General features: G+C 44.0%; 1 protein-coding gene across 1 annotated transcript in view; it reads left to right on the top strand.

Annotated features, from left to right (window-relative positions):
- The window catches only part of LOC138670157 (zinc finger SWIM domain-containing protein 7-like), a 112,698-nt gene extending 98,793 nt beyond the window's left edge, over window positions 1-13,905 (top strand). Inside the window, exon 6 of the mRNA XM_069757234.1 lies at window positions 12,322-13,905. Within this exon, the coding sequence (XP_069613335.1) occupies window positions 12,322-12,429 (108 nt within the window). The 3' untranslated portion in view covers window positions 12,430-13,905. The remainder of the gene's footprint in view (window positions 1-12,321) is intronic.
- The last annotated feature ends 1,116 nt before the right edge of the window (window positions 13,906-15,021 follow it).

Here is a 15,021-nt window from a genome sequence, read left to right as displayed (position 1 = left end):
ACTGCCGTTTCCACAATTTATGCAAATTCAGACATGACTGTTCTGCTTGCGGGGGGGACACCCAGCGGCAAGGTGCATTTGTCAGGCATACAAAGGGCCTACAAGGCAGAACCCCAGTGAGCGCAACCGCGATGGCCCCCTGGCTAAAGCTCTACCCTAATAAGTAAGCGGCTTAGCAGCTGCAAGCAGGATTCTCTGACGGGTTCTTTCTTCCCTTTAGGTTAACAAGAACGCCAACCCTATCTGATAACCTAAAATCGGCTCGCGAATTCCCCAAAATTCTTAGACAAAAAAATCATCAAGGAGGTGGAAATGGGTAGGGTAGCAGGCCCCTTTAAGTCGCTCCCCTTCAAAAACATTAAAATATCTCCATTAGGCATCATACCAAAAAAGGAACCCGGTAAATACCGCCTAATCCATCATTTATCTCACCCAAAGGGCGATTCGGTTAATAACGCAATTTTCCCAGAAGAAGCTTCTGTCTCATACGCGTCGTTCGATAAAGCGGTAGAATTAGTACGGGCAGCCCTACTAGCCAAATCCGACATAGAATCGGCATTCCGTTTACTACCCGTGCACCCCGAATGTTTCCACTTTCTGGGCTGCAAAGGGGACCAATACTATTACTTCGACATGTGCCTCCCAATGGGATGTTCCATCTCATGTCACTATTTCGAGCTATTCAGCACGTAGTTCGGTACGAAACGGGCAGTAAATCCCTAATTCACTACCTCGACGATTTCCTGTTTGTCGGCCCCAGAAATTCTAAACTCTGCTCCAATCTACTAGAAAAATTCAAATCTATCTCACTGAAATTCGGCGTGCCCTTGTCACCGGAGAAAACGGAGGGACCATGTAATGTATTGCCCTTTCTGGGCATTGAAATAGATACCAAGATGATGGTTTTCTGATTACCAGAGGATAAAATACAAAAAACCCTGCAAATGTTGAAAAGCTTCCTCGAAGTTAACAAGGTAACCCTACAGCAAATGCAGGCGTTATTGGGTCTACTGTCCTTCGCCTGCCGCGTAATGCCGGTCGGCAGAGCTTTCTCGCGCAGACTATCCCTGGCAACAAAAGGCGCTTCTTAGCCCGGCCCTAGAATTAGGCTCACTCGTTCGCTAAAAGCAGATCAGCTGGTATGGCAGACGTTCCTACAATCGTACAACGGTCACACGTGCGTCATGGCTAAAGAGATCACAAGCAAGGAATTAGGGCTGACAATAGGGTGGAACAAAAAAGAGGGTTTCGCAGCAATCTATAAAAATCAATGGTGCAAATCTGGTTGGCCAGAGAAATGGACGACAGCAATGTGGGGGCAAGACCCGGCCCTATGGGAATTGTTTGTGGTTGTAGCAGCATTGGAGATATGGGCCGATCAGTTGAGGAACATGAACATTCGTTTCCAAAGTAAAAATGTGAAAACAGTGAAGAGTTTAAATCACATGTCTTCTTCATCCTTGCCCATACTCGCTCTCTTGCGACGGCTTGCACTGATATGCCTTGAAAACAATATTTGGTGTAGAGCCACCGTGGTGGCGGAAGTCGATGAGAATATCATTAACCCATTGTTATTTTCCAATATGCAGGCTTTCAGAATCCAGCAGCCCAACGCGCAACCCCCGGGGTATTCGGTGTCCACAGTCCCTGTGGGACACAGTGGCCAATCATTGATGCCCTTAATCCGGGCCTCCGTTTCGCCAGCTACCTGGCAGGTGTATGGTAAGGCTTGGGAGGAGTGGTGCTCACTAATTCGGGGTAGGCCAGTCGATAAATGCGACCGAGCACGAAGCGTGGTGACAACCGATTTCTTATTACGGATGAGGGAAAGTGGGGCGTCGGGCACCTCGGCACAACGGAAATTATCGGGGCTAGCATTTTTCTTTCAATTATTGGGTTGGGTACACGTAACTAAGTCCTTTTGCATAAGACAAGCCATAAAAGGTTGGAAAAGGCTTCAGCCGAGCCAAGAATGTCGCCGCCCCATTTCTCTGAGACTATTGCAGGACCTGATTGCGATATCCCCGTCGGTCTGCTTATCGCAATATGAGGCGGCCCTCATATCAGCAGCTTTTGCGACCGTCTTTTTCGGAGCGCGGCGTATCAGCGAATTGCTACCGCGGTCAAAAAACGCGTCGGAAGGAGGCCTAATTAATGAGGACATAGTTATATGCAGTGACGCCCTGCGCATCAGGGTTAGAAAATCCAAATGCGATCCCACTGGTAGGGGCACATGGGTACTGGTTAACTCCACAGATGGCCCAGCTTGCCCGCTAAAAATGGTTAGAAGATACGCCGGGATAAGACACGCTGGTAGATTTTTCTTCATTCATACAGACGGGTCCCCTATGACCAAGTACCAATTTCAGGCGATGTTCAAGCTATGCTTGGAAAAAGCCGGCGCAAATCCAAAGGAGTACGGAACACATTCGTTCCGCATAGGGGCAGCCACAGAAGCGGCTAGGGCAGGAGTGTCAGAGGCCGAGGGGCAGAGAATGGGTCGTTGGAAGTCCGCATGCTTCGCCAGATACATAAGACCCCACTTGCTTAATTAACATGTGTTGTCTCTTTCAGGGGTGGATGTTTGGGTTGTAGGAGATTCCTACGTTTACTGGGCCGAAAAGAGGGCCAAACTGCGGCCAGGAGGAACAAATCTTTACCTCCCGGGCATAAAAGTTAACTGGAGGGGTGTCAGAGGCCTCCAGTGGAAACAGGTGTTCAAAGAGATGGTTGGCATAGCAAGGTTGGCGGAACACCCGGTGATAATGGTGGTACACGCGGGTGGCAATGACCTGGGCAAACAAAAGGTGGCTGAATTGTACAAATGGGTGACAACGGATATGGAAAGGTTCAACTGTCTATTCAGGATCATAATACTGGTGTGGTCGGATACTGTCTATTCAGGAACATAATACTGGTGTGGTCGGATATAACACCACGGGCCGTTTGGCGAGGAGTAAGAGATAAAAAAGCCATAGAGCGGACAAGAAGGAAATTCAACGCGCGGATTGGAAAATATGTGAGAGGAAGAGGCGGTATCGTGATCCGGCACCGCCAGCTACAAGGGGATAACACGCCACAATTAAGACCGGACGGAGTTCACCTAACGGACATTGGCCTCGATATTTTTCTGTCTGGTTTACAGGATGGGGTTGAACAGGCCTTAACATCGAGGGGTGGGGTCGGAGTCCCGCGTAGTTAATACACGGGATCCTCCGTGGCGGAAAAAGCGGAGGAGGGCAAAGGTCGTAACCGCTCGTTGGGCCAATTCCCCTGTCGATCACGGACAGGAGCTCGGCGCGAGCCGCTCGTTACGATATGTAATTGCCCTTTCTCCGATTATTTAATTAATAAACTGTGACCGACCTGTTCAACCCACCTAGGACTGTGTGTGTTTCATTACGGGATTGATGGGAGGGGGGAAGGCACTGGTTACGACACCCAGGTCTCCACAGTCTGGCAGACGCGGTACTGTATAAGGAACGCGTCTCTGACTGGGGAGCACACAGAGAGCTGCACGAAAAGAATGTCAGTGCCAGTTCCCCCCTAGCATCACTCCCCCCTTTGTGATGCACTAATTGGAAGACCCCCAGCCGGCCAGTGGGCACTAGAGGGGAGGGGTCCTAAGGCCACTCCTACAGGGGTTAAATCCAGGTGTCCGGCCGAGAACTTTCTCTTTCACTCCCGGCAGGACACCTGGAAGCTTTTGTCCCACCCACCCTCCCTTTTAAAGGCTAATGATTAAACTAACCCGCAGGATAATGTAAATGTGTGAATTATGTTGTAATATTTAAAAAAAAAAAAAAAAAAAAAATTTATTACGTATGTTGTTATAACTAACCCTGGTAACCTTTATTAAGTCACAGCGGAAAAAGCGGAGGAGGGCAAAGGTCGTAACCGCTCGTTGGGCCAATTCCCCTGTCGATCACGGACAGGAGCTCGGCGCGAGCCGCTCGTTACGATATGTAATTGCCCTTTCTCCGATTATTTAATTAATAAACTGTGACCGACCTGTTCAACCCACCTAGGACTGTGTGTGTTTCATTACGGGATTGATGGGAGGGGGGAAGGCACTGGTTACGACACCCAGGTCTCCACAGTCTAATGTTATATAGCTGTGATACTAGTCACTATTCAAGGGCAAGATGTGAGGCTAGGGTAGTCAACAGGTTCGGGGTCAGATACCAAGAGTGCTCATCATATACTAAGGGGTAAAGCAAAAGGCATAGTCAGGTCACAGTTCCGAGTCAGAATTCTAAGGTCAGAGTGCGTCAAGGAAAATGGGGTAATACAAACAGATAGTCAATAGGAAAATCCAGAATCCAACAAAAAATATCAGACATCATAGATCAAGACACAGAGGATAAGCCACACAGAGCTGAAAGCTGTAACTGGCAGAGAATAGATGCAGACAACCAGCTAAATAGCCTGGAAATCACTCCGAACAAGAGACACCTGTAGGAAACCCAAAACGCCCCGGCCTTGATTGGGTGATTGGACTGTCACTAGCCACGCTGAGCTGTCTATCACGATACTGACAGCATGCCCCTGTCATAAATTCACCACACTGAGTGGAGGAATTGTGACAATAGCACTGTGTACTTAAAAGTGCTCATTTCTCTTTTCTACCCAGTTAATTCTTCTGTTTTCCATTGGGTCTATGACATCATATGACTAAAAACTGACTAGCTGAATCCTTCTGAACTCTATGTAGAAACAGGAGGTCTCTTTTTCATGCATGACTTATTAGTCACTACAAAAGTCCTTAGAGAGGAGGAGGGTGCAGCTGAGTAAGGAGTGGAAGAGGAGGATGATTTATGTAGGGAAAAGTTACTTCCAGTTTCTACATAGAGCAGAGAAAAGAGACCAGTTTTTTGGGTAAAAGGGCAAAATGAGCAATTGTAAGTTCACAGTGCTATATAATATGTTTAATTGAATATATTAAGAGGATGAAAACTTTCATGTGAGTGCTTCTTTAACGCTACTCTGCAGGTCGATTATGATTCTGTTAATACCCAATTTATGTTTTACTACTTTTTCACAAGAAAAATAACTTTTTTTAAAACACAAAATTGCTCTGCTCTGGTTTTTTGGGAGGGGGGTTGTCATATTTTAGGAGCCCTAACGTTTTCATATCAGTTTTTTGCATAATGGCCTGTCGTTTTTTATCACTTTTTATTTCATTTTTTTAAAGCCAAGTGTCACAGCTGGGGGAAGGGGGTCATGCAGATTCACCCATTGATACCTTTTTTTGTCATGAACAGTTCTCTGTTGCCCCTCATCAGGACAATTGCACAATTGACCAATTTAACGGAGGAGACCGTGGCTGTTTCCACTACTAGGCCAGTTATTGGGGAACTCAAAGTGAGCACGTGGTGTATATATACAACCAATTCCAACTCATGGAATATATACTTACCTCGGTAAGGTCACTGCCAACTCCACAATAACCCAAGAAAGATTAGCTGCCACCACAAATTGTTTATACTGGTCGATTGGACACCAAATACAGATAGTGTATGGCTTTCAAGGGTTTGGTTTCCACAGCAAAAGGAACAGAGCTATTACATTTTATATTTACTGCAGAAAGATAGGCAGTGTTTAGTAAAAAAAAATATTCAGGATGATACAAAATGGGAACAAAACAATACGATATAGACAATTACATAAAATAAAAGAAGAAACAAGAACGTTAACAAACTTGGTCACAGGAATGGCACAGAGCTTAGCGGAGGGAAGCGCTTCGAGAAAAATGAACAGTACCCACAGCAAACTATGAATTCCATGGACTGACGATTGATCCAGACCCAGTTTTTGCTTTTTATCAGCTCCTAAGTTACGCCCACATACCTACCCTTGATTACTCAAAACAGGGCTGGTGATGGCTTCAGTTTCAGGAAATTGAGATTTCCAACTTCCAAGATATCTTCATCTCTGAAGATCACAGGTGTTCAATACTGATGAGCGAGTATGCTCGTTACTCGAGTTTCTCTGGGCATGCTCGGGTGGTCTCCGAGTATTTCATTGGGATTCCCTGTTAGGGAATCCCTACATGTATTCAAGCTGTCTAGCAGCCGCAAATCATGCAACTGCGTCGACAAACTAAATCTCCGAACATGCCGAAATACTTGGAGACAACCGGAGCATGCTCTGAGAAACTCGAGTAACGAGCATACTAGCTCATCACTAGTGTTCAATATTGATGTCATATTTGTTATTGTGATTTTATATTTCCATAGGGACCAAATATGACAGGTATAGCCCCATCTATCAGTCCTTTATTCAATTGGAGAGATTCTAGTGTCCCTACAGTGATGTGAGTTAATGTGTCACGTCCGTACCTTCACTATGATGCCGAAAATCTATATCCGGTAAATATCAGATCTGTGCAGAACCCAATATTCCTATCTGTATAATGGAGACACCACGGCTGGAAAAATAATTTCATCATAGGAGCTTCAGCCTGGGAGGGCATGCTTTCCTCCTGCAAACAAAAATTTCAATCTGGCTGTCTTTTCCCCATCAGAATATCCTGTTTCCCACAGTAGACCTCAGTGGTAATTAAAAGGGCATCCAAAGTGTCAGCTTTTTGTCCTTGATGTTCTATGTGGGGCCATTTCTTGGGTGGCTGAGGGCTAGTCTTATTATGCTGGGAAGGGCCCAATATTCATGGCCCTTCCCAACCTATAAATATCATATGACATTACTTGGCATGGCTGGGATCAGGCCGGAAGTGCCCACTGCCTTAAAGGGGTTGTCCACAACTAGTACAACTCCTTCTTGATCTAAATGTTTTGCCCCAGTAAAATAAAAAAGCTTATGCTCACCTCCGGTGTCTGCGCTCCCGTGCAGTTGTTGTGACACGTGAGCCTGACGTCCAAACAGCCCTGGCGTCACTGTTCCCGTCTTTGTACAAATTGAACATTAAGAGGAAATGAGAGAGCATCCGTAGCCCTGACTTCCTCTTCATGTTTGATTCGTACAAAGGCATAGACAGTGAAGTCGGTGCTGATGGGATGCCAGGCTCAAGTGTCACAACAACCGCATGGGAAGAGTGAGTGTCGAAACTGCTGGAACGGCACCGGAGATGAGTATATGCTTTTTTAATTTTATCAGGGAAAAACATGCGGTAGAAGAAGGGGTTGTCCAAGTGGTGGACAACTTCTTTAAAGCTTCTTCATTGGCTGCACTGCAGCCTTTCATCAAGCTTTATTAGGCTGCCGAAGTCCATGTTGGGGGTTCGGCACCAGACACTAGGTGTCCGGTACAAACCCCGAACATTACCATTCGGGTTCACTTATTCCTAGTAGTCATACTTGCCTAATACAATCCTCTGCTGCTTCCCTGGACTACATTGATGAAACAGGAAGCCCAACACAACAAGGGACCTGAAGGCATCAGTACAGAAGTGATGGAATTGGTAAGGTGTGTCTTTTATAATTTTTGTTACCATTTTAGGCTGTTTACTAAACTAGAAATGCCAACCGATTGGATAACTTTGCATTGAATTCATCAGTTCTAATTATATTTTTCCAATAATTATTGCTTATAGCAGTGTGACCACTTCATAGATAAAATATAGAATGTGACAGGTTCTCTAATCCATACTAGAAGAATTTGGCAGAAAGAAGGACAGGTGTGCCTGAGATATGCAAATATTGGAGCTACGACAGGCTTACCTGCTAATTCTTTGTTATTAATTTCTCAGGGCAACTGCATTAGCCATCAGGTATTCAGACGCTGGGAGAACACAAGTGGCGGAGGTACATTCACAGTCATAGGATTGCCATGTGTTGAGTAGTTTGAGCACAGTGCTAAGTACTTTGACTTCATCATGCTTCACTTGGCATTTCTTCTGTCTTTTCTAGTTTTACACATTTGCCAGTTTAGTAAAACATTCCCCTAATAATGTAGGCAAAACTACAGCCTCTTTTGGACCTGGAGTCTTAGCCGACCAAGATTAGCTCTGCTGTTAATATAGGGGACTGTTCCCCCTTTAGTTTGATATCCCAGTTACACTGTAAAACTACAATAAAAAAAATCATATTAATTATAAATGTCTGCTATAAACATTTGCCCACAAAAAAATAGAGTACGGTATATGGATCATTAGTATAGCCACCCGAATTCACTAATTCTTAATATACAATTAAGTCCATATATATTTGGACAGAGACAACATTTTTCTAATTTTGGTTATAGACATTACCACAATGAATTTTAAACAAAACAATTCAGATGCAGTTGAAGTTCAGACTTTTAGCTTTCATTTGAGGGTATCCACATTAAAATTGGATGAAGGGTTTAAGAGTTTCAGCTCCTTAATATGTGCCACCCTGTTTTTAAAGGGATCAAAAGTAATTGGACAGTTTAAATAATTGTAAATAAAATGTTCATTTCTAGTACTTGGTTGAAAACACTTTGTTGGCAATGACTGCCTGAAGTATTGAACTCTTGGACATCACCAGACGCTGTGTTTCCTCCTTTTTGATGCTCTGCCAGGCCTTCACTGCGGTGGTTTTCAGTTGCTGTTTGTTTGTGGGCCTTTCTGTCTGAAGTTTAGTCTCTAACAAGCGAAATGCTGCTCAATTGGGTTGAGATCAGGTGACTGACTTGGCCATTCAAGAATATTCCACTCCTTTGCTTTAATAAACTCCTGGGTTGCTTTGGCTTTATGTTTTGGGTCATTGTCCATTTGTAATATGAAACGACGACCAATCAGTTTGGCTGCATTTGGCTGGATCTGAGCACACAGTATGTCTCTGAATACCTCAGAATTCATCCGGCTGCTTCTGTCCTGTGTCACATCATCAATAAACACTAGTGACCCAGTGCCACTGGCAGCCATGCATGCCCAAGCCATCATACTGCCTCCGCCGTGTTTTACAGATGATGTGGTATGCTTTGGACCATGAGCTGTACCACGCCTTCACCATACTTTTCTCTTTCCATCATTCTGGTAGAGGTTGATCTTGGCTTCCTCTGTCCAAAGAATGTTCTTACAGAACTGTGCTGGCTTTTTTAGATGTTTTTTTAGCAAAGTCCAGTCTAGCCTTTTTATTCTTGATGCTTATGAGTGGCTTGCACCATGCAGTGAACCCTCTGTATTTACTTTCATGCAGTCTTCTCTTTATGATAGATTTGGATATTGATACGCCGACCTCCTGGAGAGTGTTGTTCACTTGGTTGGCTGTTGTGAAGGGGTTTCTCTTCACCATGGAGATTATTCTGCAATCATCCACCACTGTTGTCTTCCGTGGGCGCCCAGGTCTTTTTGCATTGATGAGTTCACCAGTGCTTTCTCTAGTAGCCTTCCACGACAGCCCAGGAGGTTGTCTCTATACCCTAATGGGGGACAGGAAGCACAAGAGGTTAAAAACCCCTCCCACCTCCCATTAACCAGTTCTTTCCTGTCCCCCATGGGGCATGGAGAGGTTCCTGGTACGCTGCGCGGCCGGCTCTGGCAGTGTACCGTATTTAGCTTAGCCGGGCTTCCTCCTCTGTTATGTTCCCGTCTCTTCGGATTCGGGACCGCATTCCCGGTCCTCCTGCGTCCCCTTGCGGGGATAAAGCGGGCCGGTGATCCCATCCCGGAGGCCTCCCTGAGCTCTCCGGCGTTTCCCCCTCCTGTGCGCGCTGTTCGGCGACCCGGAAGTCACGTGGTGCCTTCACTTCCGGGTCGGCGCTCATGCATAGGAGCGATATTCTGTCCGGCGTTATGGACTACCGAATGGCGTGTGAGGCACGCTGCATCCTCGCACACCTGCCTGGGACTGCGGAGGGGGAGGGGCGGCTAATTGCCACGCGCTGGTGCAGTCTTATTTTCTATATAAGCTGCGAAGACGTCTCGGGTAAGCCTGCTTAAGCATGGATTCGTCTTGCCCTGCAGCTGCAGAGCCCAGCGCTTCTCAAGGCCCAGTAAGTGTGGCAGGGATGGGTCCCATTTAAAGGTAGATTAAATATTCCTTCTTATACTGCTTCCTCTCTCATTTTAGGGAGACAAGCCTGGCCATAAAACCGTTACTAAACGCAAATGTGCTACCTGTAATGTGAAAATGCCCTTAAATTGGGAGAAAAAGTTGTGCCAACCCTGTACGGACAAAGTAATCCGGGCGGAACACCCTTCACTAATTGAAGAAATACGTTCCCTGGTTAGACAAGAGGTCCAGACCTCTTTGGCCACGCTCGCCCCCCCTCCACCGCCACCACCATCCTCGCCTGGTCCATCACTTCCCAAAAAGAGAAAGATCCAGGAATATTCTGGGTCAGAGTCTGAAGGTTCTTATACGTCATCTTCAGTCAAATGGGAAGATGTGTTACCCCATAAATCTGCGGAAATCAGAAAATATCTTTTTTCCTCAGAATACATTGAGGAATTGGTGTCCGCAGTGAGGAATACTATGGGGCTAAAGGAGGAACCCGTTCCTCAGTCTATACAAGACGAGTTATTCGGCATACATACTGAAAAACAACCTGGTTTTCCCGTACATAAAAGTATTATAGACATGATCAATAATGAGTGGGAACTGCCAGAGAAACGGCTATCTACCCCCTCAGACTTTAAAACTCCTTCCTCCTCCCTGCCATTGACTTTTGCAGTGACTTATGACTCATACAGGGAAAATTGACCTCCTGTTTCTACATAGAGCCTTGAAGGATTCAGTTAGTCAGTTTTTATCATGTGATGTCATAGGCCTAATGGAAAAGGGAAGATTTAACTGGTTAGAAAGGAAAATGTGCAATTGTAAGTGCACAGTGCTGTATAATATGATGACTGTAATATATTAAGAGGATAACAATTTTGATGGTTGGAGGAGTGCTTCTAAAACTGCTTGTTTACACCTCTGAATACTTCTGTGCATATTTCTTTAAGTTTACATATTAATAAGAAATTATACCCAACTGTTTGCATTTTCTACATGTTTAAATCAAGTTTAGAGATTCTTTGCTTTAGATAATCCTGACTTCTTAAAATTGTGTATGCCTTTTTTTTATCTTGGGTCTCCAGCTTTAATTAGCAAGGAACCCTGGCAGGAAGTGATTGCCAAAATTTCCATTCAGCGCCATCTCTGGGAGAGATAGGCATTACAAAGTGACCATTCAATATGTGGGTGTAATGCAGGACAGAACAGTTTCTTCAGAGCAGCACTCTTTATAACCACTCTAGATTCTGGACAACAGAGGAAGATTAACCTTGTGTTACTCCGAATTAACTTTTGAGGTAGATGAAATGTTTTCTACAGAACATCTCCAAATGGGTTGGAAAAAACACAAAATTGACCTTCTACAGAAGAAATATGACATATGAGATATTTTCAGATAGTACTGAAGAGGGCATCTCCCAGTCTTCTGATTCTTTGTTTTGTGGTGGCTCCTACTTTTTCTCAATAACGTTGTGCACCATGTTGATCACAGCAGATGTTATCTGTTGTTTTCCAAATTAATTATTGTGAACATCAATTCCAAGCTGTCCACCCTAATGAATGCTGATCATTCATTAAATTTTAATTATTATAATAATAATATTGTTATATTTTAATTTTGCCATTGTTTCTCAATAGTTCCCAGTATATTGATGAATACTGGTGCAACCCCCACACCGGTCACCAGTGTACACAGCTTTTTCTATACGTATGCCTTTTTTCATATTTGGTAATGTATATGTTGGTTTCTCTTTAAAGGGGTTGTCCAGGACTTTATATTGATGACCTATCCTTAGGGTAGGCTAAGAATGTCAGATTGGTTGGGGTGTATGCCCGACTGATCTCGGTGCCAGTAGCAGGCAGAAGTGATAAAGTTGTAGAGTAACTACACAGCACCGTTATCTGTGTAGCAGCTGCGTGCTACACATTTGCCCCATTCAAATGATATCCGCTCAGCAATTAATTACTTCCAACCACTGTTGGCGCCGAGAACAGCTGATCGGTAGAGATGCCAATTGTCATGCCCCCACCAATCTGATATTGATGACCAATCCTTAGGATAGGCCTTCTGTATAAAAGTCCTGGCCAACAGTTACAACACCTTGCTCTTTATCTTGGTTCTCATCATAATAATTCCAATGTTTCCTAGACAATAGTAATTATTTTCTTATGGATCTAGTCGCTGAAGAGTCACAGTATGGTAAAAGCAGTACAACTTCTGAGGTTTGCTCTTATTTCCAGTTGCATGTAGTTCTTTTTTGTTTGGGAAATTCCAGGATCTTAGTTAACCTAAATTTTGAAGAGAATTTAATATGGAATTTTAGAGTGATTATTATTTCTGTATTCAATATGGTGTTTGCAGGACAATTATAACTTTGTTCCTGATTCTGAATTTCAGTGCAAACATATTCTTGCGGTCTACCTAAGTCAAGCCATTGAGTGCTGCCAAGATCTTTCTGTGTCTGATAAGCAGATGAGCGAAATTCTACTGGCCAAAGAAGACTAACTGCGCATCATGATCTACAGTAACAAGTGGGACTCTCTCTCTTGGGATATGAAACCCAAAGACTGCTAATCAGAAATTCTTGTTGGCGATTTCTGTATTTTATGTCATTTATGCCTTGCCGAAAGACTGTACATCAAATAATAATCCTTACATGTCACCTTCAATCATCCAAGACCAATTTCAAGCTATCCTTTATTTATGCAGATGCTGTGAAACAGAAGCTAATGTCTTCTTGTTTTTCTTAGGTAGGTAATTTATACAGTGAGCGTGCTTTATTTCTACCCACATTGGGTTATATGTACAGTAAATTTGAAGGAAAAGATCTTCAGTCATGAAAAACAAGGTTCAAAACCCAAATTTTCTCTCCTGCTCCCTTACTGTACACCACGATGAGTCCTCTCCTAAACTGATTGAAGAATATTGATAAAGCAGCAATCATCATTGTGCCTATGTCATCATCACATAGATGTACCACTCTATTTTCTGCTATACCCAGGAAAAGAGCCAGCACAATTCCTCCTGTTACACTAGCCTTTTCCATGTCTTCAACTAGGGTTAAGATGCTTTGCCTGTGCTTAGCTTCAAGGGATCACTAACTGGTTAGGTAGTTAATTCCTTGCATAACTTTTTAAAACCGTCTGCCAATAAGATGCCCCATCCTAAGGCATCTATATGGGCATGTAGGTCATAGGAAGCTAAATAAAATAATACCTTGATATCTGTGATCTAATGTCTTATTTCAGAGAAAGCCATGTTTTTTAATGTAATTGAGCTGTTAAGATCTATGGGCCGGGCATAGATCTCCCTGAGCATCTGCCTCCAGAGATTATTGTAAATGGAAAGTAGAGTTACCACTGTGAGACATGTAGATCAATGGGAGCAGACTGTCAGTCAATACATGTCTCAAACTGGTAATGCCTCCTTTCATTTAAAAAAAGCTCTGGAGGCAGATTCTCAGGGGCATCTATGTCCGGAAAAGGCTCCAGGGTGATGTCCTTTCTCCCTTCAAAAGTTTGAAATGGGAAGTGGTGGAAAAATAGCATTAGTCTCGTCTTTATTGGAAAGCAAAAATTGTGGCATATTCTTATATCCTAAATTGGACATCTTGGTTTTGTGTGACAATTCCATTGGAAGTTAACAAGCTTAATGTTATTATTTGCACGAAGGCCACATCTCCTTCGCGTATCTCCAGGAAATGCTGTGGTCTATGATGATCTCTTAAAGATTACTGTGTTAGATTACATGAAATTTAACCAAAGCTAATATTCAGAGATAAATTGTATCCAAGGCACCAGAGAGATGATTCTATTTCCTTTATTCATCCAAAATGCATCATGAAAGCAACGTTTCGGCCAGCAAGTGGCCTTTTTTAAGCATAAACAAAATGGCAGATGAAGCTAATATTCAGCACACGCGACTTTGCATTATTCTGAAAGGCAAATGTGAAAGCCACCATGAATAAAGTGCACAAAAATGTTTTGTGGGATGGCGACATGATTGTCAACAGAACATAAAGGATGGTACATGAATTCTTGCTTCATCTAAAACCTTTTTTTTTCCTGAGAACTGATGTTTCATCTTGTGGCTCATACTTTCATTGCATCACATTTTGACATGGCAGATATGGCAACATTTGTTAGTAATAAGACTAACGTATAACTGTATTTCCTCCAGAAGAGATAACGTTCTAGGTATAACATTATTTTCCTACTAGAGACACAAAGTGTCAACTCCAATTCCCTATTGGATTAGTTAATACTACACTGATGAGCAAAAGGGTAACAATGTTTAAAACTTTTGATATTCAGGCTCCATATCTTACCATCCACGATTGCTTCAAATAGGATACTGCCATCATTTTATAGACATTCATCTCATACATAAATTTGACTTGCAGCTATGTAGCATATGATTAGTTATGCAGATTCTTATCATCATTATTATTATTATTTATATAGCGCCATTAATTCCATGGTGCTGTACATGAGAAAGGGGTTACATACAGGGTTATAGATATCGTTTACAGTAAACAAATTTACAATGACAGACTGGTACAGAGGGGAGAGGACCCTGTCCTTGCGGACTTACATTCTACGGGATAATGGGGAAGAGACAGAAAGTCGGAGTGCAGCAGCTCTGGTGGTGGTGAGGCGGCAGCTCTGGTGGTGATGAGGCGGCAGCTCGGGTGGTGGTGAGGCGACAGCTCGGGTGGTGGTGAGGCGGCAGCTCGGGTGGTGGTGAGGCGGCAGCTCGGGTGGTGGTGAGACGTCACTGCATTGTTACTGTTTTTCCATCATACATGACGGCACCACGAGAGAGGGGATCCGCCCATCAAGGACAGGAAACCTTCAAGATAAAAGGGGCGGCTCCTCTCTCCACATCAGTTGGTTTCCTGTCCTTGACGGGGAACCCTCAAGATGGAAGACATCTGATGAAGATTGAAGAGGATGCCAGGGCCTGGGTCAGGTGGATTTGGGCAGGCGCTGGTCTGCTGCACCCGTCACCAGGTACCCGTAGTCGCCTCGGGGGTCAATGTATACCATGCCCCCCCTGAGCGAAGCATGGCCACAGCCCGCGAGGCGAATGCCCGGG

This window comes from Ranitomeya imitator, chromosome 3 (assembly GCF_032444005.1).
Source record: "Ranitomeya imitator isolate aRanImi1 chromosome 3, aRanImi1.pri, whole genome shotgun sequence".
In the NCBI taxonomy this organism is placed as follows: Eukaryota; Metazoa; Chordata; class Amphibia; order Anura; family Dendrobatidae; genus Ranitomeya; species Ranitomeya imitator.
The sequence above is the reverse complement of the archived record's forward strand: the minus strand, read 5'-3'. Positions and strand labels throughout refer to the sequence as shown.